The following is a 23,781-nucleotide window of genomic DNA, read 5'->3' as shown; positions in this document are numbered from 1 at the left end:
TGCCCATGTAATTAAAAATAAAACCAAAATGACCAACCATACGGGAAGAAAATAACATATAATTTAAAAACAGAGTAAAATGAATTATATCTCTGACAGGCCAATAATAACACTTTATTTCAGAGCAGCACAGCAAAACTTGGAGAAGGCTGTGATATCCCAGTCACTGTTAGGTTGTGGCTTCTCGTGGGAGCCCTTCGGCACAATCCTCATCTGCAGCACTGTTCAACCTGGATATGGGAAAACCTGCGAAAACATCTCTGGTTTTGGTAATAAACCATGTTTCACATGTCCAAGGCAAAAACGTGAAGCTCACACAGCAGAGATGGTGAGATGCTCTCAAATACGGAAGAACAAAGGAAAGCTTTGTTTGCTCTGCTTCTTTTGCTGAAGTCTCCACGGCAGAAATGCAGCAGCAAAATCCATGAGAAAATAACTTGATAAGCTACATAACATGAAAATATAAAAAAGCATAATTTATACATGGAAAAAAGAAAAAGCCTCTGTGTACAGCTGTGTTGGTTAGTATGTTAGAGAGCCTTTCCGGGAAAACAGATGCCAGCTGCTATCCTGACAGAGGCTCAGTGCATACCAGGACTGCCTTATTTAAGATGAATGAATGCCTTAGTCTGTAGCCACCCAAAATACCAAAGCAATATGGTCCGTTCACATCTTACTGTTTAACCTGCAAGACCTCCAGCAGCATGGCAACCTGGCAAAAGCCTGGAGCCACCAAGAGGAAACTCTTGCTCTTGGAGGCAGAAAACAGTCTAGCTTGGAACAGCTCCAGTTGCCCTGGTTTCAAAAGATTTGGTGATATTGAAGTCATATCTGGTCCTCAGCCAGGAGGACTCCCCAGATACAGCTTATGATGAATGAAACCTGAACTTATTGCTTGTGAGTTGTGCTGGAGGAAGAGCTCTAGAGAATAAATCATCTCACAGCGTAGAGATGAGGCACAGCATGGAGAACATGAATGTATGTTACAGATTCAGTTTAAGCTGTGTCTCATGGAAGAATAAGTCAACTGATCTCTTTGCTAATGTACCCCCGAATGTACTGGAACCATCAAGAAAAGTCTGAACTAGGTCATTCTGGAATGCCTATTAGTACACAAAGTGGACTCAATCTGCATTGTTTTCATTCATGGCACCAACCAGATCTCTTTTACTTTCTGTCCATATTAACTTGTTAAGATCACACGGTTTGGAACTGACACACCTTTATTTCCTGGCCATCCAAGTTCTCTGGGCTGAGCTATTTGCTACGTGCAATTTGTTGCTGAAACAGTGATTAAGAAAAGAAAGATAGTAACAGATTTTGACTTTCTGCTTCATCTGCAGTGAGTTAAAACCTCCAGGTCTTGTTATAAACACAAATAGATGCAGATTTTGAGAATAGGGCTCAAGTAACCAGAATAAAGCACATTCTGGAATGTTGCCATTTGCTTTTACAATTCATCAGCAACCATAAAAAACTGCCTCTAATCTTAAAACCTTTACTGAGATGTTAGTTTAAGACTCAAAAGCATTTCTGTGCTTTGGCACAGAAATTGTACGGCTTCCTTGTCCTTTTCTCTATGAGATGCTCAATTTATGGTATTTTCCTGGATAGAATTCAGATCTTTTCTAAGATATCAAAATTAATGCTAATGCACCGCACTCTCCTCTGAATGGCTGCAGGTTGCAAAATGTCTTTGAAAAAATATAAAACAGACATCTCATGCAGCAATCAAGTAAATGCACTCCCTGATTAATATGCAAGTTTTAAAAGTTCAGAAAATGTCATCATACTCCATAGGTGCACCCTGTTCTTGAAAAGGTCTCTGTTTTGCTTGTATATAAATGTCATTCTACAGGAATTTCATTCCAGCAGCTTTCATAAACTCAAGTCAATGATTATATGTTCAAATATTTGTGTGTTTCCTTTAAAACTAGAGGCAAAGAAAAAATCTCTTCGATCCGTTGACACAGCTGTGAAAGAACGTGGTGCTTGCACATAGATTTCTTTAAATAGCCTAAAGAGCTTTTTCTCACCATCCCACTGGTATATCTGGGAGAAGGTGTAGTCGCTTCCCAGGGCTAGGTAGTAATTATTCTTAAAGGAGAAAGGCTGCAGCGTCATGGCTCCTCGGGACGGAAGAGCCTGAATCTCCACAAACTGTTTGCTATTCCATTTCATAACTCTGGAGTCCCCAATGAATCTTGTGAGTGTTATGTACAGGTTGTTTTGCATCCTGAAACTCTTCACAGCCAGGACATCTTCCATGTTGGGGATTTCACCATGCGGGACAAACTTCTTTGAAGCTTTGTTCCACTGGAGTATAATGGGAACCTGTGAGCGGCTAGAGAGGATCAAATGCGATTTCCCATCTATATCAAGAAACTCAGCATCGGTGTCCCTGAACCACTCATGAAGGGACTGGTATGAGTAAAATCCTTTGTTATTCCACTTGTACACTGTTGACAAACCTGCTTTGGAGCTATCTGCTATGACAAAAAACATTTCACTGTCTATCTCAAAAAGCTCTATATCATTTGGCTTGGAAATGCGAGATACTTCAATATCCTGGAATTTGACAAACTTTGTCCAGCTCTCATCATACTTGTAAATGTGTGAGCCACCAAAGAGCTGTGCCACCACCACAAAGACTTGATCACCAACAAGAATGGCTTTACATCCCACTATGGACTGACCTAATGTCCAAAGAAAAGAGAAGCACATGTTAGCACAGTACAAAGCACCCTTTAAGCCACAGAGACATCACTGTATCACCCTCCGCTCTTTTAAATCTTCATCTCATAATCTGTCTTTTGCTATGCACTCTCAGAGCTTCTTTTCTTGCTTCCTTCCCCCCAGTAACCGGACAGATGACTTCAAATCACACCCCTCAAGGCGTGCAAGTTCCTCTTTATCCAAAACACATTTTCTTTCTCTGTCCAAATATGTGCTCCCTATTATCCAAAACAATTATTTGATCCAGTTTTTATTACTCAAAATAACAAATTATCTCTTGACTCAGCAAGAACTTGAAATTCTTTTATTCATGAGGTATCTATATTTCTGGTTTAACCAGAAAAATGAAATATATTCTGTTTTTCTTGAAGAGTCACAGCCAGCTTTTTGCTACTGTACGTAGAAATATTGTGGATATAGCCCCTGACTGCAAGGTGAAAAAGATAAATCTAACCTTGTTGTTTGTTAAGTATTTAAGTATTCCTGAAATTTTAGATTATGTTAAACTTAGAATATTTACGACTACATCAATTTTATAATCTCAAGTCACTAGACAAAATCTGCACCAAAAGGTAATAACCAAACTGTATGAAATGATCTGTTGCAGCAAAAGAAGTCTTCTCTGAAACACAGTTTATGTAGAACCACATCTGCACAGACTTCTCTGTATTTGCTCTGCTGCAGTCATTCCAACAGACTCGTGTTGACACCATAGCTGACCCCTACCCACTGCTGTTTCACAGCTGGCCTGTGATGAACTATCATCCTTCCAGAGCCAATAATGCTGGAGGGGTAGGAATCATCTTGAATACCATAAGATATCTGCAGTGTAGACAGGAATACTTGAGCTGATCATCCAGTCTCTTTCTGTTCTAATTTAGTCGAAGAATACTCTAGCAAAGATTTTACCTAGCCTGTAGATATCTCCTTTAGGAGAGGATAGCAACATCTATTTCTCTACATGCTGAGTATAAACACAATCTCAACAACTGATTTAGGTCCATGAGCCCACACTGTAAAGGGCTAAACTCAGACTAGTGTATAGCTAGTAGCAAAACTGCCCACAGAGTGGATAGCCTGCTCCCAAGCCCTGCAAATGCTCTTTAGGCTCCACAAAAAGCTCTTTGAATGCTTGAGTTTTCCAGCTCACTTACATTTCAGAGTACAGAGCTTAATCTGGGGCCTCCTAGGAATGCAGTAGAGTCATTTCAGAAATGAGTTTTGACACAGGTTCTGGCTATGGAGGTAGGGAAAAAGTCCTGAGGAGAAGTGTCTCTTAACTATGTCATTCACAGGAAGATGAACTTTGGAAATGACTCTCCACTTTGTTTCCTGAGCTCTTTTGGAGCTCTGCTAGCTACCTTTGGCCCATCTACTTCTTAATTAAATTCACTGGTACTTATTTGCCCTTCATCTACCAGAACACAATGAAAACCTAAGAATGCAATTTTTTTCATTTCCAAAATATCCTAACAGAAGTAGAATGTTGTTAACTTTCCCAAGTGAAACACACAGCTGACCTGAACAAGCTGGTGCTTGCTGTCTTTGCAGACACCTCAGAACACCAGATGAGAACACAGTATACTCTGCTTCCAAAACTTGAAAGTGAAAAAATAATCCATTATACAAAGCAAAGAACAGAAGGGAAGGATGCTCCATGGATAAATTTAGCCCGTAAGTTTTCAGAACCAACAGGCTGAAATAGGATGGAAAGAGGATGGTATATGACCAAGATCTAAAGACTCTGTTCCTGCTGCAGACAGTTCTCCTGAGCAGCATGCTTTAGGCAGCCCTACTTGAGCAGGGAGCTGCACCAGATGAACCAGGTGCCCCTTCCCATATCAGCCATTCTGCAATTCTGTGACCGAGCTCCATACAGCACTGCCTGTGTCATTAGGAACAGAATGGTTGTTAGCATTAGCAAGTAACCAGACATCAACACTGGCTTTTTATTTGGTAAGTAATCTGGCCAAATTCATGCAAATTCAGTGTTTTTGTAAAACATGGAGGCTTTACAGTACAGTTGTTACATTAACAGCTATGGTTTTGATGTATCTATGTTCTCTTCAGCTGTGAAATAAGCCCAGCCTGTCTAAATGCACCCTTCAGACCCATTTCCTTCTACATGCAGTAGAATATTTTTATCTTCTTTTTCTTTTTGCATGTACTTAGTAACAGCAAGGGCTCCCTTAACCTATCCTATAAGTTCCAGTGTGATTCAGGCAGTGAGTATCTGAGCTGGGCCATCATGTTATATTCACAGGAAGTATTTGTGCATCAGAACAATTTACAAGTTCAGACTGAAAAAGCCCAGTCTGTGTGCTACAGCAAGGTTAAACATGCATGTAAGAACAAGGTGCACTACTCATTCACATCCAAATATTGCACACTTTAATTGGCTAATTTCAACATTGACATAGGATGAAAACTAACTGGTCCCATCTATGAATCTCACCTTCTTTGTGAATTGCCAATAGTTCATCAACACTTAGAATCCTAGAGTTAATTACCTGTGATGTTGTCATAACTCCTGAAATTCATTTCAATATGATCCCACTCGAGCACCATGCAGTTCTCCATGCTGGGCTGTGCAATGGCTACAAACACATCATTTTTAGAGTTGAATGTATCCACTGACACTGACTGGTAGGGCAAAATCTGGTGAACAACAAAATCTAAAAAAGTACATTACAACAGTTAGGATACATTCTTGCTGAAAATGCAAAATAAGTAGTTGCTGATTACAAACAGCAAATGAGTGATATATTCTGAATTCTATATAAGCCTAAGATGGAAGTGTCAGTGCTCACGTTAGGCATGCAGCAACAGAGGAAAGTGTCTTCTTGCTTTAAGCATCCCTAAACTGTCCTCTGAAAAGAGAGTTGTAAAGGAGATCAAACAGGTAAATAATGACAGAATTTCAATTTTCCAGCTAGGCTGGCTGGTATCCTTGAAATCAGGATACATTCAAACAGTCACATGCTGTCAAAGAGAAGACTCTTTCCCCACAGCTGGAAGTTGCTTTCCCATCAAGTCAAATGGCCTTGGTAGAATCACTTTCAAGCTGAGAGCCAGCAACTTCCAGCTGAAGTCCAATAACTTCTTAAGACATGCAAATTTAATCACTAGCAATTTGTGTTACGCTAAACCAGGCAGAAAGTGAAATAATATCTGAAGTTTGCCTGGGGATAACCCCATTTTGGCTAGACGATAGATAAAATGGTGTAATCAAAATCTCAGTTAACGTAGCGTTTTATGGGGCATTGTAAAGTAGTTTAAGCATAAAATACAACCAACCTTCAAATTACTATCCAGTGGAAAACTTAATCTAAATACTAAGACTGAGGAGTTGGAGCAACCTGTAAAGACCAGCCCAAAGTTCAAGATTTTTGCTAAACAGCCAAATGCCTGCAGATTTAGTCCTAAAATTCACATTGAGCTAAGTCAGTAGTCAGTACAGAGCCAGCCTGGGGCAAAAAAAAGAAAACCCTGAATTTGATATTTGGCCCTAATAGCTTGGCAAAATCATCATTATCAGAAAAAGAAATAAATACAGCAGAGTTGACAAAGAAAAGCCAGCACTTAGAAGGTGCTTTGGTCTAGAAGGTACCAGAAGACCTGCATGGAATTTATGTGTAGATATAAGCATAAAGAAAAGGAAATGAATATTCCATTAAGATAGAGTTTCTCTGGAGAACCAGACACTGCCCTGCTTCAAGTTCCATTTGCTACATGCTTCTACCATACACTCCTTCTTTTGAAGGGCCTGAGCATTCAGGGATTTTGGTGAAATTCTAATCAAGTCCTCAATCTGGTCCCTCAGTCTGGCATGTTAAGAAATACTTGATTTTCAATTAAGAACTCTTTGTCTCTGCATGCATGAAAGCTTTTGCTCTTGAGGAGTTATGCTTCTGGAGAACAAAGACAGATGACAACCATCACGCAAACACAACAGGTTCCAGAGCTGCAACAGAAACAACAGTCACTATTCTTTGAGGGACTGCTACAGACAGAGCATGGGATTGACACAGTAGTGCAAATAGGAAAACAAGAAAGTTACCTTCATTCCCATGGGAAAAACAAAAAGACTGGGGAAGACCAACAACAAATTTTGCAGAAAGTAGAAGTAAGTGATAAATCATAACAGGTACCGAAGGATGGGATAGAAACAGATGTAGTCACAGAAAATTGAAATATTTTTAAAATCTTGAGGGGAAAAAAGCATAGCTCTAACACTGAAAAAGATATCTCAACAGTTTTGAAGCACTTTGAGGAAATCTGCAAATTAAAACAGACCAGTTTGTGAGTTAAAATCCGTTGCTCGTTCAGAAATGATTCAGTGTTAACACTGCTATTTTTACTTGTACCTGTCATCGGGCCCTTTATGTCACTGGATGACTAAAAATGAGTAACTAAATCAGACATAATCAGTAAAAAACAGCAAACCAAGCTGTAAATACCAGACTAATGTGGAACATAGTTACACACTAAAGAGATGTTGACACATCAGGCTTGCCAAAAATTTAGGCCTTAAAGGCAATAGAAGTGGTAAGACTCTTTTCATGGCACCTGAAAGTGAGTACACATTCCCTCAAGGGGGCTTATAACCAAACCACAGTGCCCCTGGATATATCTGTAGGAGAAATAAAAACAAACAAAAAAAACCCAAAGTGAAATGGATTAACCAGTTTCATGATGCAAGCTGTGAGAAATGGGAAAGACAAGATGGTACAACTGAAAGAGTTAGAAGTGCAGGTCACAGGTACTGCCAATAATTTTCACAGTAAGTGACCAAGCATTTCTTCCTCTGGATTTTCTTTAATTTGGCAGCACTTCTTTACATCTCCCTTTCTGTCACCATTGCATCAGTTAAGTAGATGCAATGAGCCAATGGAGCTGACGAGAAAACACTTTACCAAGCAAACTCCTTCATTACCACGTCCTATACTATTCATGCTGAAACACACCAGGGAATGAATGTGGGCATATTTAGTCTCCCTCCAGATCTGGGGGAAGCAAGGTCAGAGAAGGAAAAGGCAGTTGTGGCCTAACACCACAGGCCACCAGCAGGTCCGCTGGAGGGCTGCAGATTACAGCAAGGTAGCAACTGGTTCAATGCATGGGACATGATGCTGCCTGAGATGACACAGTCCTGAAGACTTACATTTATACTCTATTTGATAGTCTCTTATAGGTCGCTTCTGTATGAATACTATCCCTCTCAGATGCTCTGTAACGATGCTGGGGCCCCACTGCTTCTACACCTTCATTACAGACCTGAGCTCCAGGTTGCTGTCTGCTCCCAGGCCAAACAGGTTAGGCACAGTGTCCTTGTCTGGTTGGAAAATACCTTTTCCTATCTGAAGAGTATGTTATATCCATATGCCTGCGGCTAGAGCACAGGTGGCCTTTGAATGAAAACATTTGCTGTGCAATCCTTGCACCACATAACACCTTAGCTTCCCAGCAAAATCTACAGCACGTGATGTTACACTTATGCTCAGTGAAATTTCATTTATAGCAGACAAAGGGACTAACTTTATGGATGAATTTAGCCTGTAGCCATTTCAGTTCGTATCTAGATGTCAGCTATCTAGACACAAAGAAATGACACAGTATAGGGAGGTTAATTTAGGTCTGAGGGCCAGAAAGGTAAGACTTGTTTTCCCACACTGTCAGTGCTGTGCAATTTCTTAAACTAGACTGAAATCAAGTGAAGCTTACTTTTACACCTTATTTCTGCACCTCCATGGATTTACAGACACAGTAACCTGGGCAAAGTTCTAAGCTACACTGGTCACCTGCATTTGACATCCTTTTACGTGGCACGTTATCATGCTTTATCCCTGCTGTTCTTCTGACATGTTTTTTAATTTTTAATTCATTCTCTTTCCCTTTAAATATTGCCATTGGATTACCATTCATATCATGTCCCAAAACTTTATGTTACTAGTAATATGAAACGTCTCTACTGTCTCTCAATGATGAAAATTGATGATGATGACAGATGAAAGAACTTGAATGCCTCTGATATTACTGTATAGGAAAAAAAAAAGGCAAAGTGCTGACATCATATACATGAAACATGAAAACAATACCTGCAGCTGATATTCTCAGTTGTATGATGTGACTACATTTAAATACAGGCAACTGCTGCTATCTGGTCATGAAATATAAGCATACCCACATGCAAGTGTCTCTTCACTTCGGTCTGCATGCTTTACATTACCTAAAATAAAAATCAAGATCCTAAACAAGACAGTACTCAGAACATTATTGGACATTTATCTCCAATTTAATGGAGTATCATAAAGAACAGCTGGCAGTATTGTTGCCACATTTGGTGATATTAAATTGTGGTCCACTGAATAAAGATAGCAGATATAGCCAAATCATTTGAACTTCTCTTCACTGCTTTCTGTGAAGCAAAAAAGATTTTAGGAAGTTCATCTGACATAACTATATGGCCTTATTCCATACAACAGAATGCATGTTGTGATGAAAATTAGGTCACTAGCAAGTCCTAATCAAGACTTTAAGAACATGGCTATTCCCAACTCTTCTCCCATTATCACTTAATCTCAGTAAAAGCTGTATTTTGGCTTCAAAATGTAATTTTCTCATTTTATGCTTGTTCTAGTACTCCACAGTATGTTACCCTTTTTCCTCTTCCTCCCACCATGTCATGCTCATAGAGGTGAAATAGTGTAATATACACCTCTGATATTTAACTATTTGTAGTGTTCTTAGAAATGTACATTCTGAATACCTGTAGTGGTGCATTCATAATCAAAACTTGTCACATCATTTAACTTCTTATCCTGATATTCTGCTGGACCAATACACAGGACATCAGAAACAGTGGAATTTGTCATCTTTAACCACAAAAACAACCACTTGGCTTTGCAGTCACACTCAAATTTATTTCCCCTTAAATCTCTAAAAAACACACAAAAATAAACATATTTGAAAAGGTTGACAGCAATATGAATTTACAGAACTGTTAGCACCTCGACATAATGAACTTAAAGTGTAACTCTGATATGATTTTGAAATGAGAGGAGGAAAGACTTCTTAACGTGCTCTTAATATCTACGCTCCTTCACTGAAGTGTTCACCCTTGAAAAAGTTTCAGTCTAGGAAATAAGCCCAGGTATAATGCTAGTAATAAAAGCACTGTGATTCATGTAAAGTCACTCCTGTTTATAAGTTTTCATAGGATTAAGACTATAGCATAATAAATCCTCACAGAGCGCTTGTCTGCTGCAAGCCTGCATCCCATCATCTACTGCTGACACAGACAAATCCCATTCCTTCACTGAACTACAGGCACCCTTGGTGAGCAGGGTGGTCTTGCTGGTATAATTTCTGTGCAGATGTAAATACAGATGTAGGGCTAGTATTTTTAGAGTCACTCCTGATGTGGAGTCTAGTCAGCTTAACTAACGTGCCTTCAACCCTATGGCAATTCTTGTGGCTTACAATCTTTAGTTGAGAGAGCCAGGCCAAAAACAGAGGAAGCTGACTAGCAGCATAGATATACATGAAAACACTGGCAATAAGACAGCAATATGCTACAAATGCATGAAAAAGTATATTTGTAAATTCATGCCTTTGACTAAAATAATCTCATGGAATACTTGCAACATTAACAGGAAAAACTATTCAGAGAAATTGCTGTCATAAAATTGTCTGTTCCACTAAAAAAAATATATATGCAAAACATTTGTTTCTCAAATCAGTGATTTGAGCAGTCATTTTGGAGAAGTCCATCAAGTAAATAATATTAAAATGAGAAAAGACAAAACAACAAAGTGCACATTTACATACACAGCACCACACAAATGCACAAAACCACAGAGCAACAGAGTGATAATAGCAGGAGGTCAACAGAAAGATTTTCATTACTTACAGTTCAATGAGAGAATCTAAATCACTGAAGACATCCCTTGGCAGAGTTTTCAGATGGTTATTGGCCAAAGAACTAGAAACGAAAGTTAGAGCTTAGAATCATTGTTACATCATCTGTTATATCATCTTGTTGACACTTGCGAAGTCTGAACTCAGTTACAAAATGTTAATTATGGGATATTGTTCAGTCACCAGCATTGTTAATAACTACCAAGAACAGGCATGCATTCGTTATACTTATTTAAGAATGGTGGTTCCTCGAAGAATATGAAGCTGATGCAGAAGTAAAACATATAAAGCTGTTTTATTGGATGAAATGTAACAGAGAGCAATGATTGAACATGCTGGAGAGAAAGAGGAATGTTAACTACAAGTACGTAACACCACAGTGGCACAACTGGCAGCACCCACAGGCAAGAGCTGCACTCCAGCATGACCTGTGAACATGCACAGGCAGCTGGATGTGCTGCAGTGCTGACTGAGCAGGCATTTTTTAAAGGTCACTTCTTAATTTACAGAAGGCATATTACCAACAGTCAGAGGCGTTGGCTTGAAAACCATCTATCTGCAAGGAAGAGTTGTGCTCCAGTACAAATTACTGAGTGTTAAATAACTTACAGGTGGGTCAGGTCTCGAAGGCCACGAAATGCATTTCTTGATATGGTTTCTATTTTGTTTCCTTCAATGAATCTAAGAAAAAAAAAAGAAAAAAGAAAAAAGAAAGTACTTTAGAAGACTTCAAGTAACATTATGAGCACCATCAGTGCTTTAGCCTACGTCTGCAGGCTCCCGCGTAGCCCCTTCAGACTTAGACAGGGGGAAGTCTCAGTGGAGTTGGTCACACTGCCTTGCCACCTTTCCTCTGGTGTACTGCAAGAAGTGAAGTGGGTAGCACAAGGGAGAGCAAGCGACACAAATACACAGTAGCAGAGAAACAAAGTGAGCAAAGCAAAAGCCATTATTTCTTTGTTGTTTAATTCTCATGGAACATGTTGTATGAGGAAAGAGACTTGGGTAGGAGAGACTTCTGAGATGGACTTAAAAGCTCAAGTCCTGCCTTCCTCAACAACAACCTAAATACTGAAATGACAGGGCAGCACAGAGGTGCCAGGGTTCTGCAAGGTGCAGATGGACACTGCTTGCAAATTCGTGCCTGAAGGGATGATGCCCACAGCCAAAGGGCTGCATGTGCAGCGCCACCTTCACACACACAGAACCAGAAAGCTCCCTGCTGCAGTCACTGCTGGGTCACATGAACCCCAGCAGTATACTGGCATTCCAAGCCCAAAGTCTGCCTACATGGCAAGACCTCTGCTGAAAGCCTTGTCTTCTTGCTGCCATGTTCCAGTACTCTCCAGCCAGGACATCGCCTCTGCAGGGCTCCTTAACACACACAAGCCGTGGTCCTGCGTGCTGGGGGAACTGATAGCCACATATCGATTGCAGGAGTATGTTGCTCATCCTGACTGTATGTCAGCATTTAGAGAAAGAGCTGACATTTGAGCATCCTGCACCTAGAGCACTTGAGGACACATCCGTAAATACATCGGTTCTGCAAAGTGGCTGCAGCCAGGTAGCCATCAAGATATTGCGTGGTACAGCTGTATCTGGACGAAGAAAGCTGCATACTGACTTCAAAAACAGTTTATGAGACAGGAGTATCTCCTTCCCCTTTACAGGCCCTTATTTGCCATCCAGAAAGACAGAGGAAAAATGCTGCGAGTCAATGTCATTTCTTGAGCGAGTCAAGAAGGGGCTGCAGCTCACAGTGGAATGCAGGAGATGACAAAAGCTCTGTTTAGGCAGAGCCAAAATCTTTCATGAGTTGACCGGTAGCCTCACTGCATGCAAAGGATGCAGATGATGAAGTACTGCATGTGAATGGAAGGTGTCAGTTATAGGTCAACCATACTCAGTTACAAGGCAGCCTGGAGACATGAATTCAATCCAAACAGCACAAAGCCACAGTGCTCCCTGACACTGTGTCCCTGTACCCTGTACACAGCCAACTTGTCAGCCAGTGTAAATAAACACTGAACACAGTGCAACAAGATGGTGGAAATCTGGGCTGGGAGTCAGTAAATTTGCTGGATTCCTTTGCAACCAAACCCAGTCTCAAAGGGCTGCTACCCTGGGAATGCCAGCAAAGCTCCCACCTTTATCAGACATTTTTTTGTCCAGACTCTGCAAACGTAGCTGGGTAGATTTAAAGGTGCATGAAATACCATCATCAGTTTTGTGAGTGCAGCGTGACACAGCACAAGAGCCGCTCCTGCTAAGGGGTATACAGGTATCTGCTGCAGCTGCTCCCCTACTGCTCTTCATTTGGAAACTGCTCGGTACGCAAAGAGCCTTGATCGTGTTCATCAACAGTGTCTTCTCTGTAAGGTCTGATCATTGGTAACTGAGAGATATGAGTTATTACAATTGTAATGATGTTACCATCTGCACAGCTGGGTGGAAAAAAGAAAAAAAAAAGGAAAGGCCACTCATTCATGTACAGTTCCCAAAAGGCAGAGGTGAGATTTGCTGCAAGAGGAAGTGCCCTGGGGACTTGGCTGGAAGGATGACCACAACCATTAACTGAGACCAGTTAGTTGCTGTTACTAAAAAAAATTGAATCTCCAAGGCTTTACCAGTCTTAATTCTGTTCCCTGGTTTGCAATTAGCAGCCAGGGACAGAAATTGTCCATTAAATGAGATGAGGAGGAACAGAAGTCTCTTCTTTCAAACAGAGGTCTGGCCACAAATACCAGTGCAACAGCTATTGTAGTGCACGTTGTTGTGGCAAGGCTCCATTTTAGACTCATCAGCACTTCAAAGCCTAAGCAACTCATCACTGAAACAACATAAAAATATTTGCAGGGTTTTTTTCCTCCTTTTTTACCAGCATTCTGCAAATTACCTTTTTCTTTTTCCTGTAGACACATGGAAAAGAGAATGATAACTATCACTCAAAAATCTAGATGTAGCTGAATCGTGGATTCCAACATATGCCACATACAATTATCCTCTATTTCTTGGTCTGCTAATTCTACCAGTGTCTTCTTCTCCTGTATTAGGCCATTAGTCCTCAATACACCCCAACTTCATCCTACTTACCTGAAGGACTTTAGCAAGAGTCAGTTTTATGAGCATTGGTCTTCCTTTAGACAAAGGCAAATGTTTTCCACATCAACCTTTCAGCACAGAAAGGTGGGTGGAAAGATGAACTTTCTTTCAGATCATATTCAGAGTTTAGAACATAGCAGCTCGTGTCCGGTAACACAGAGAAATGGCAGTTCTTTGGAGTATGAAGTGAGGGCAACCTGGTACCAGGGCTATTACTTTTTTTAAAAGAAAAAAGGGTCACCTAAAAAAAGAAAACAAAAAAGATCGGGAAATGAAGATAACGTAAAAATCAATGGAGAAGTGAACTAAGTTCAGAAAAGGAAAGTTAAAATAAATTTAAATAATGTAAATAATTACAATAATTTATCTTATATGAAATATATATTGATATATTGATATATTCATAATTATTTATAATATAAAAAAATGAATGCCATAGGCATTAAATGGAATGTCAGAACAAAGACAAAGTTGAAGAGGAAAGTTGGGGAAAGAGGATCAGTACAGTAATCAGGGCTGCTCCAGGCAGTACACCAACGCCCTGCAACTCCTCCTCATTCTGTCAGCAGGCCACGGGAGGCTTCACCACCTCTCCTGAGATCCAAACTCCTTGAAAGTGATGGCACTGTTTTGTGAAGCCGGGACAAGCTCTTGCTCAGCAACGCTTTTTCAATGTACTGTAATTACACAGAGCCATCTTACACTCACAGCATATACTAAAAATCCACTGCAACCTCTGAAAAATGGTGAGCAACCATAAAGGACATTTGCACAGAAATAGAACATCAATCCATCATCCATCTCCCCTGCTTCTGGTAATCACAGTAAAGAGTAAGACTCCACAGCAGGAGTCTTGGTAACTTAGCAAAACACCTTGATTTATAACAGTCAGGTGAATACAAAAAACACCAAACTTACAGGTATTCTAGATGGAAGAGACCAGCGAAGGCATCATCTCGTATAATAGTAAAGGAGTTTGAGTTCAGCAAGCTGAAAACAGAGAGCAGGCAATGGGAAAGCATATTAAAAGTTGACACACTGGATTATGCCAATTGTGTTTACTGACTGTGAACAAACCCATCTTACTGACTCAAGCCGATATTGCCCCACCAATGCAGCACACATAAAATATTGTGGAATGGTCTATAAAAAATAAAAATCAAAGGCATAATGCGGTGCTAGCTAAAGTCCACCACTCCCCAGGAAATATGTTCACTGTACCATTCACCTTGGCTAAATACAGCCTAGCCCTGGATTGCTTTGTCCCCTAAGTAGGACAAGCTGTCCTTTCAGGGTAAGTCTGCTGTGTGTGGATCCCAGGTGCCCAAAACCCTCAAGCCACAACGAAAATTTTCCAGAGGCTCAGTTATTCCCAAGCTTCAAGAAGTGGTAAGCCCTTCTGTACAAGCACCAGCTTTCATTTAAGCAGTCTTGGTGGATTGGGGCTCACCTGTTTTCAGCTCACAGGAGACCTGCCTCAAGCTTGATCTGCAGTGTGGGAAGAAAGCACCCATTATGCACCACCCAATTGACAGCTGCAAATTGAGACGTGCCTGAACAGCCAGAGATAAAAAGCCACGCTGTCTCTGGGGAGCGTAACTCTGTATCTGCATGCACCAAGGAGAAGGGCTCCTGGTGCTGCATTGCCTCCTCTGGGAACTTCAGGGTCAAAATGTGATAGAGCTGCATTGAGCAGCTGTCACCTGAGCCAGGACAGCGAGGTTAGGGAGAAGGAAGCTACAGAAAAGCTTGGCCAGCAAAGCTCCTTCTTTGCTGTACGAGAGCACAAAGGAGCAGAAGACACTTCCAGTGTCTACAGTCAAGGCACAGCTGGTGATCTCGTTTGAAGAAACAGCAAAACTTTTCATCCAGTCTAAAAATCAAATGTTAGTCAAAATAAATCGTTTTTAGTAAAACCTCTGAATTTTCAGCTTTAAGTGAACATGTCTGCAGTAATGGCTTCACTATAGTAACTTATTAATTCTCTTTTTATATGGTTTTAGGCATTTTACTAAAATTAATTTTTAAGACTAATGAACGCAAAATACAAATTTTCCCTGTGATTCTGAGTTATTATGTTAATACTAGACAAATCCTTCTTAAATTATTCTGTACAAATCTAAGAAAGATTCAGGCTGCAATCAAAAAGAAATCACTGCATTACTGCTTCATCATGGATACTGTGAATGAAGATTCAGTCCTGATGTACAACAGTGCTCCATGCAGTGTTTAATTTTTCATTATTTAATCATTCCTTTTCTCCTGTTTGAAGGACAAACTCCCAAATTACACTGACCAACAACATTTGTCAGGGGCTGGGATGATGATGGTAGTGGTTACAAACCCTTCGCACTGCAGCAGAAATGAAAAGGGCAACTTCTGCCTTTTTCCAGCTGACCCTGTTAGTTCAATGTTTCCTCCTGGAAATCTAATGAGAAGAAGTAACCTTCATCTGCTCTTCCTCCCTCCTCCTGCTACCACTGTCCAAACCAAAACAGATTCCCCATCTCCCATTCTGTACCCACCATTTTTCTCAAACCACTGTCAGGTTCATCTCTTTCCATCCCAAATAGCACAGGTCCTGCTATTCCCTTCCATTCCAATGCCTGGCCACCCGTTCTGTGAAGAATTCTTCCTAACATCCTACCTAAGCCTCCCCGGCGCAACCTGAGACCATTTCCTTGCATCTCATCAGTTATCACCAGAAAAAATAGACTGGCGCAGTCCTTGCTGCACCCTCCTTTCAGACAGTTGCAGAGAGCAATAAGGTCTCCCCTCATCTCCTCTTCACCAGACCCAACAGCCCCAGTTCCCTCAGTCATTCCCCATAACTTGTTTTCCAGTTCCTTCACCAGCCTCGTTGCTCTTTTGCATGCATCTGAGCAACAAAACATCCTCTTTGTAGCGAGGGGCCCAAAAATGAGCACCGTACTTGAACTGCGGCCTTACCAATACTGCATACAAGAAGGCAGTCCCAGCCCTGCAGGCCTCCATCCCTCACCTTGCCCACCTCTCCGCAGTGTCTTTAACAAGGTGACGACCCTCCGGAACAAGGCGAGGGGGCAGAGGAGCACCAGGGCACTCCACTACCAGATGCCCTTTGGGATTACCTTTTGCCAAGACCAGTTTTAACCAATTTCTCTGTGGCAAGTGCTCAGCCTCCATTTCTGGCAAGCCATGCACCTTCTCACCTCATTTTTCCTCAGAGCACCCCTTTACTTCGGGAGTAACCCAGACCCTCCATGGTGAGGCGTACCAAGCCGGGGCTGTGCAGCTTGTACAGGCGCCCATATCTCTGTGCTGCCCTGCTCCTGCCTCCCAGGACAGCTGAATGAAAGCCCATGGGAAACACTACTCGAGCCGCAGGCACACGACTGCAGCGTGGGCACAACCACGGGACTGACCCAAGGTCACCAAGGAGCGCTGGGAGGCATTGGAGGGGCCGGCCGCCCTGGAGGCCAGGTGCCAGACCTCAGTCGTGCTGCAGGCAGCGCACACACTGCTCTCCTCGGGTGGGCACGGGGATCCTCTGTCCCCAACAGCCACGTCCCGTGCCGCGCTGAGCCGCCCCGCAGTGTCCTGAAGGGACACGGCAGTCACCGGCACAAAACCGGGCTCACCGGCACAACCTGAGCTGGGGGACAGCGCTCACGTGGCTCCGGGGGGAAACACCGCCCTCAGCTTCTTTAAGCGGAAACTCGAAGTGGAATTTAGGACACCAGATAACACTTTTTCTCCTTTAGCGCATAACTACACGTTTTATGAACTGGTTCACGATGCTGTAGCAATGCAGAAAATTAACGCCTGGGTTACAAACGGCGGCTGTGCCATCGAGATGCGCCGGCTCTGGCTTCACCCGCTGCCGCTCCTCCTAAAGGTGCGCCCGTAACCGCACCGAGGAGCGGCGAGCAGGGCGCTAACGAGATGCTTCGGTGCGATACTTACAGCAGCTGCAGGGAGGGCAAGTGGGAGAACATCCTGTCCTTGACTTCGGAGAAGGTCCCGTTCACCAGGCTCCTGGCGGAGGGAGAGAAAAGCCACATTTGAGCGAGCGCGGGCCGCCGGCGGCCCCAGCGCGGCGTCCCGGCCGCGAGCACCCCGGCGTCACAGCGAGCGGCAGCGCTGGCTCCGCGCCCCGCAGACCCGCCCGCAGCCGCCGCACTCACAGCGAGCCGAGCCCGGCGGGCAGGCTGCGCGGCGCCCCGGCCGCCCCCACGCACAGCGCCGACTCTCGCCAGCAGCTGCAGGGCGGCGCGCAGCGCGGCGGCGGCCTCCGCGGGGCGGCGGGCGGCGGCGGCAGCAGCAGCGCGGCGGCCCAGAGCGCCAGGAGCCGCAGCGGGCCCGCCATGCCCGCGCCGCCGTCGCCCGCCGGCCGCCCGCCGCCGCCTCCCGCGCCCTGACATCAGCGCGGCGCCGCCCCGCGCTGCGGGCCCGCCCCCCTCGTGGGAGCAGCGGGCAGGGGCTGCGGCCGGCCCGGGGCGGGGTGCCGGCCGTGCTGCTCTGCGAGCGGGCTGTGGGGATGGGCAGCGGAGGCTGTGCTCCGAGGCAGCGGAGGTGTTAGGAATGCCTCGAGGGCTGACCCAGAAATTATTTCTCTTCTCGCAAGTTGTTGAACGAGCAAAGCGTTTGGGGTCGGAAGGATCATTTGTGCGATGTGCACTTCAGAGGATCTCAGTATGCCTGCGGGGATTATGTCATTGGCAGGCGCGTGCAAACTACGAGCCTCGCTGGGTTTTGCTGGTACAGCTGGGCTGTGGGTGCCTTATTACAAAGCAAAGCAAAGAAGCAAGCAGTACAGAAGGTGATTTTCCACTAGCAAAGTTGTGACAAGAGTTGTCCCCATGAAACACAGCTGCTGGGGCTGTCTGGGGATGCCACTTCAGGATGACTTTGGTGTGTTCACAGAACCGCAGCATGGCTGAGGTGGAAGGGCCCTCTCTGGTCCCACCCCTGCTCCAGCAGGGACAGCAAAGCAGGGTGCCCAGGGTCGTGTCTGAGCAGCTTCTGAGGATCTCCAAGAAGATTCACAGTCTCTGGGCAACCTGTGCAACTTCTCTGCCACCTGCTCCCAGGTGTGTGCCCACTGCCTCTTGTCAAGAGGCCAAGGAGGGGCCTGGTGACAGCAGAGTGCAGCAGGAAGCCCTGTCACCTTAGTAAAAAAGAGTGATTGGTTCTGAGCACTCAGATGACAGAAGCAGGTGCATGAGAGTATAGGAATGTAAATATGCATACACTCTCACCCCCATATAAATTTCCTTGAAAGAACATTCAGAAATTTCTTGTTTTAGGAAGTGATATCTACTGTACTTGTACAGCAGCCCTACATAAAAATGAAATTCTCTCACTTCTGTGAGAAGGAAAAAGGCATTGAAACAGACCTCCAAAGAATTAGAAACAACACTGCTGAATGCTTTCTGTGGCTTTCCTTCACACCTCAGCTCATAGATGTACATGATTTGTTCTGTAGGCCTGCAGATGCATCCACCGTTTAAGTCATGGCACAAGTAAGTGCAGCCAACTGCATATGAATGATTGTACAATTAGATACACATAGAAAAGACAGCATTTTAAGTGGTAACACACTCATAGCAGCATGCAGACAGTATGTAAGTGAGCTCAGTAAGAAAATTTGATCAGAGGCATGGGGTGCACAGGAGCATGCACAAGTGCAGTATGTATAAGGCCATGGTCCTCTGAGTAGTTGTGGTATGGAAAACACTGATTTCTAGCTGAGAACGGCTCTTTGTGTTACTCTGGAGTGTTATCATCAGCATTTCTACTAATGCAATGACTCCCTTTTCCAAAATCTCAGGTATATGTTGAATTACAGAGATAAATGGAATCATGTAAACATGGAGGAGCACATAAATATTAAAAAGCATATCCAGATGTAAAAGCTGTCAGCTCCATTTCCTCAAGATCAGGAAAGTGTTGCTCACACATTATCATTCCCACTTCTCAGTTCCTTTATCAAGTGTAGTACCAATGCGAATCATTTTGTTGTGTTTTGCAGGTGCTGGACAGTGGACAGAAAGTTGCTGATAGACTCATACAATCATACAAGAATCATAGAATCATTCAGGTTGGAAAAGAATTCAATGATCATCTAGTCCAGCTGTCAACCCGTCACTACCACATCACTAAACCATGTCCCTCAATGCCACAACTCCAAGGTTCTTGAACACCTCCAGGGACAGTGACTCCACCACCTCCCTGGGCAGCCTGCTCCAGTGCCCACTACTCCTTTTAAGAAGAAATTTTTCCTAATTCTCAACATGAACCTCCCCTGGCACAACTTAAAGCCATTACCTCTCGTCCTATCACTAATTAACTGGGAAAAGAGACCGACCCCCAGTGAGGCTCACCTCGTACAAAGCAAAAAGTATAACAGGAAAGAAAGATTCCAACCTTCTGTCAGAGAAAATATAATTTCTAGGTTAATTGGCAAAGAGCAATGAGTTTTGTTGGATCATACATTGACCACCTGTCCAAAGTAAGAGATCTGAAAAAACTTTGAGTAAGAGCAAAGTATGTCAGTAAAAGTGCTCCTGCTATGAGGAGCAGGACTGCTTAATTGCTTGTGACCCTGCTGTGGCGGAAGTATGGGAAAATTAACGCTCTGAGCAATATTCATCTTGCTGAGTGTTTTCCTTTCTTTCTTCACTCATGGCTCATGTGACCTTTTTGGAGTCCAACTGTTAGAGGAGATGCACTGCAACATGCAGAGTACATTATTATTCTCTTGAATATTCTCCAGTTTTTGTACCAAATGTTTGCTCTGCTTGGTCAGGATTAAATGTCCTTCGCTTTTGCCTTCTGCAGGTTTCTGTTCTAGATCACGCACCTGGTATGTTCCTTCATTTGGCTTTTAAAGAAGTGCAAAAGCAGTTTTCTTTGCTGAAATGCAACACTACAAAGCATGCTTTCATAAACTCTTTTGAAAATTTCTCAGGAAGCAAACAGAACTGCAGCTTGCCACATCCTGCTTTGGGAGAGTTGGAAGTCTCCTGCAGTGACACCCTGCTCTCCTCCCCGGCCTCTTACTTCAGGTGTGAGCTGTGTGCTGCCTGTGGAGGTTGCTACTCACATTGCATGCTGCTGGAGGAAGAGCATTTGGTCACACGTATTGTCCTTGCTTGCATGTTCTCCACAAGGCCACTAAACATGGGTCCATTGTGGCTCCAAACCCCCAGCCCTGGGAAAGATGCTGTGGAGCAGGCAGAGAAAGCAGGGGCTCCCAGTTACCTTCAGCTATGGGTCTACCAGGCAATAGTCCTTCTGCAGAAAATGCCTTCATATGTGAGTGAGCAGCATGGTTCTTTCTCCCTGCCCATCCCTCAGCTGGGATTGATGGCATCTCTTCTTCCCCCAGCTGCTGGTGGTAACTCAGGATCTCTGTGTCCTTTGCCTTTTTCTAAAAACTTTCAAAAGTTATCAGCAGTTATCCAGAGGTTCTGGCAGGCAGACTCAGATGCAAGTAGACAATGAAGTAACAGAAATCTCATTTATTAATGGCACTGGACAAAAGAAAAAAAAGGATGATAGAGATTTGTATCTTTACGGGATGACCAGATTTCAATCACTGTTTGACCACTACCACCAAAAAATGAACCAGGAATTTTCATTTTTCTCTCTCCACCTTGAGCTCAGTAACAAAAATTCGAAATTAGACTTGTAAATGAGAGCAAAATTCATCCTTTTTAATTTCAAGGACGGAATACCTATAGTGCTTGCTATAGAAAAAGTGAAGAATTTGTAGGTGGACTACGCCCTTTGAAATCAATGAGACAGAATTACTGTTTGATTTTAATGTATGGCCAAGGCTTAGATAACCTGCAGTCTCTCAAAACCATGGGCATTTGAAAATAAATCCTTAGATAACGCATATTTCAGATAACCCATGGGAAAAACAGAGGCAGAGATGGGGAGGCTGTGGGAGAAGGGCAGCAGCCTTCGTGGGAATCACGGCAGGACACTGTGAAGATAAAGACTTTGCCTTTTTTATACCTGCTTACTGAGAAATTGTACAATCAGCTAATAAATTTTAATGCCATTTGATCAACTGCAGTTCTCTGACCACTTCACCCCAATTTTGCTTATTGATTTCATGTGCACTCAACTGCTTCAGAAGAGCACCAATTCTCTGCATTCCCAGTTTTGCTGAAAATGACCCCAAATTATCTTGGCTTCTGCACATCTGAGACAAAGCTAAAGATTAGGTCTATCACACAACAGACATTACCTAGCTAGTAGGTTGTGAAAAACATTTTTTTTGTAGTAGTAGTTGGGCATAATCTGACATAGCTTTATATATGCTAGAAAGCGCTACTGGTGTTTTCTGAATTTCATATAAGTTAAAATCCATTTGCTACCTGCAGGCGGGTTGCTCATGGCTGACAGCCCCCTGCTTGCCTTTGCACCTGGAGAACATCAGGCCTGATGGTTGAAAAAAACAAAAAAGCTGAGCTCAGAGCTGGTTCTGCTCTGAGCAGAGGTTGGACTGGATACCTCCTGAGGTTTCTTCCAACCTGGACTGTTCTGTGACCATTTGAATCCATATAAAGGAGCTCTGTTTATAGGCTCCAGGAACAAGGAGCCAGGTTGTAGGCGGTATTGCTGAGAATAAGAAATGCAGCTGTGAACTTTTTTCCTGCCCTATGTTTAAATTCTCATCAAAAATGATGGATCATTTCAGCTTTTTTTTTTCCCACATCACCCAGATATATTCATATACATGCACATCTGTATATATAGAAACAGGGAGTATCTGAGCATTTTCCTCTGTGTTTTTATCCACTAAATATATGTTTTATAATCCTCAGTGTTTTGCAAGGCTACAGGGTAATGTGCTGCATTCAGTAGTTACTCTTGCTCAGGAAATGCACAACAGTCACAAATGCTGCACAGATTGGTTGCTGGGTAAACTGTGGCTCATTTGTATTCAGCACCCTGCGTAAAAGTGATAAGAAGCCAAATACTCCTAGGAAACAGCACAAATGAAATACAGCACGCAGGAGGCGAAGTATTTATAGAAACAAAATATCAGCATTTTCCACACATTTACACAAAGCAATTTCAGTCTTTTCATAGGAAAAAAAGAACATCTCTGGCACTCATTTATTCATTTCCCTGCAGTCATATATTTTGGCCAAAAAGCACTGACTACATAGAAAACCTTCAGGTCACAACAAATTAAAGATCAATGACAACCCAAAATAGACGCTGTCATATTTTCACTCCTAACATGTCTTTGTAATGAGCATTGTTTTAGTAAGTAAATAACGTGACATTTCTGCTTGAATGGGATTTTAGTGTCGTGGCTGAACTCTGCCCACAGATCCCCAGCTTGCTATCGGAGAAAAAAAAGGTATCTGCTGCATTTAACTCCTTGGGACCTCTGGGCTCATTAGTGCAAGTCAGTGCAATGTTAAGGCCTGGCAGTCAGAAAACCAACCCACCACAGCTTCCTTCATGTGTGCATAACCACCCTGGGCTCTGTTCAGGATGGCAAAGCGTTGCCTTGCTTGGGCACAACGCCCACCTGCACCTCAAGGACAATCCCTGCAGACCTCCTCCAGCAAATGGTGCTCAGCTTAGCCAGAAAACTTCCACCTTGCTGAAGGGAAGCAAGGAAGCGGCCGTGGCAGCCTTTCAAAGGACGTAATCTTTCCATCTCACTCAAGTCCAACTATCTGCAGAGGAAGATGTGGGCCCCCAGGCCCCGCCTGCGCCAGTTCTGTAGGGTCACTGGGCGCAGCACACACGGCTGTTTCTGTCACTGTCTGACAGAGCAGCCTGCCCTACTTCTTTACATGACAGGTAGGAATACTGAACGATTTCCACAGTGGAGGTGATTGCTTAAGTCTAAGACTGACATTTGAAAATTTATTCTGTTACATGTGCTTGGTCCTTCTTATGTGTGTGGCTCATGCAGACATCCTATGGGTAGAATTAAGTCTATGCAATAACACAGAGGAAAAATATTTGTGAAATGATTTAGCTATTTCACGGTAAAGTAATACA

General features: G+C 43.1%; 1 protein-coding gene across 1 annotated transcript; it reads right to left on the bottom strand.

Moving 5' to 3' along the window:
• Positions 1-357: 357 nt before the first annotated feature.
• LGI2 (leucine rich repeat LGI family member 2) lies at positions 358-18,106 on the bottom strand. Its single transcript, XM_031588435.2, has 8 exons — positions 17,925-18,106; positions 17,704-17,775; positions 14,677-14,748; positions 11,266-11,337; positions 10,649-10,720; positions 9,506-9,675; positions 5,247-5,411; positions 358-2,696 (listed from the first exon to the last, which is right to left on the bottom strand). Exons 1-8 carry the CDS (start codon positions 18,104-18,106, stop codon positions 1,879-1,881), a joined length of 1,623 nt encoding a protein of 540 aa, XP_031444295.2. The 3' UTR covers positions 358-1,878.
• Positions 18,107-23,781: the final 5,675 nt, after the last annotated feature.

Source organism: Phasianus colchicus, chromosome 4 (genome assembly GCF_987193195.1).
Source record: "Phasianus colchicus chromosome 4, bPhaCol1.hap1.1, whole genome shotgun sequence".
Lineage (NCBI taxonomy): Eukaryota > Metazoa > Chordata > Aves > Galliformes > Phasianidae > Phasianus > Phasianus colchicus.
Note: the sequence above shows the minus strand (reverse complement) of the source record. Positions and strands in the feature narration are given on the sequence as shown.

Coding starts and splice junctions, on each gene's coding strand:
- LGI2 (XM_031588435.2), bottom strand. CDS start 18,106: ATGGCGGGCCCGCTGCGGCTCCTGGCGCTCTGGGCCGCCGCGCTGCTG. Junction 11,338..14,676: donor CTCTTCCATCTAGAATACCT/GTAAGTTTGGTG, acceptor TTTTTTTCTTAG/ATTCATTGAAGGAAACAAAA. Junction 2,697..5,246: donor GAGTTATGACAACATCACAG/GTAATTAACTCT, acceptor TTTGGACATTAG/GTCAGTCCATAGTGGGATGT.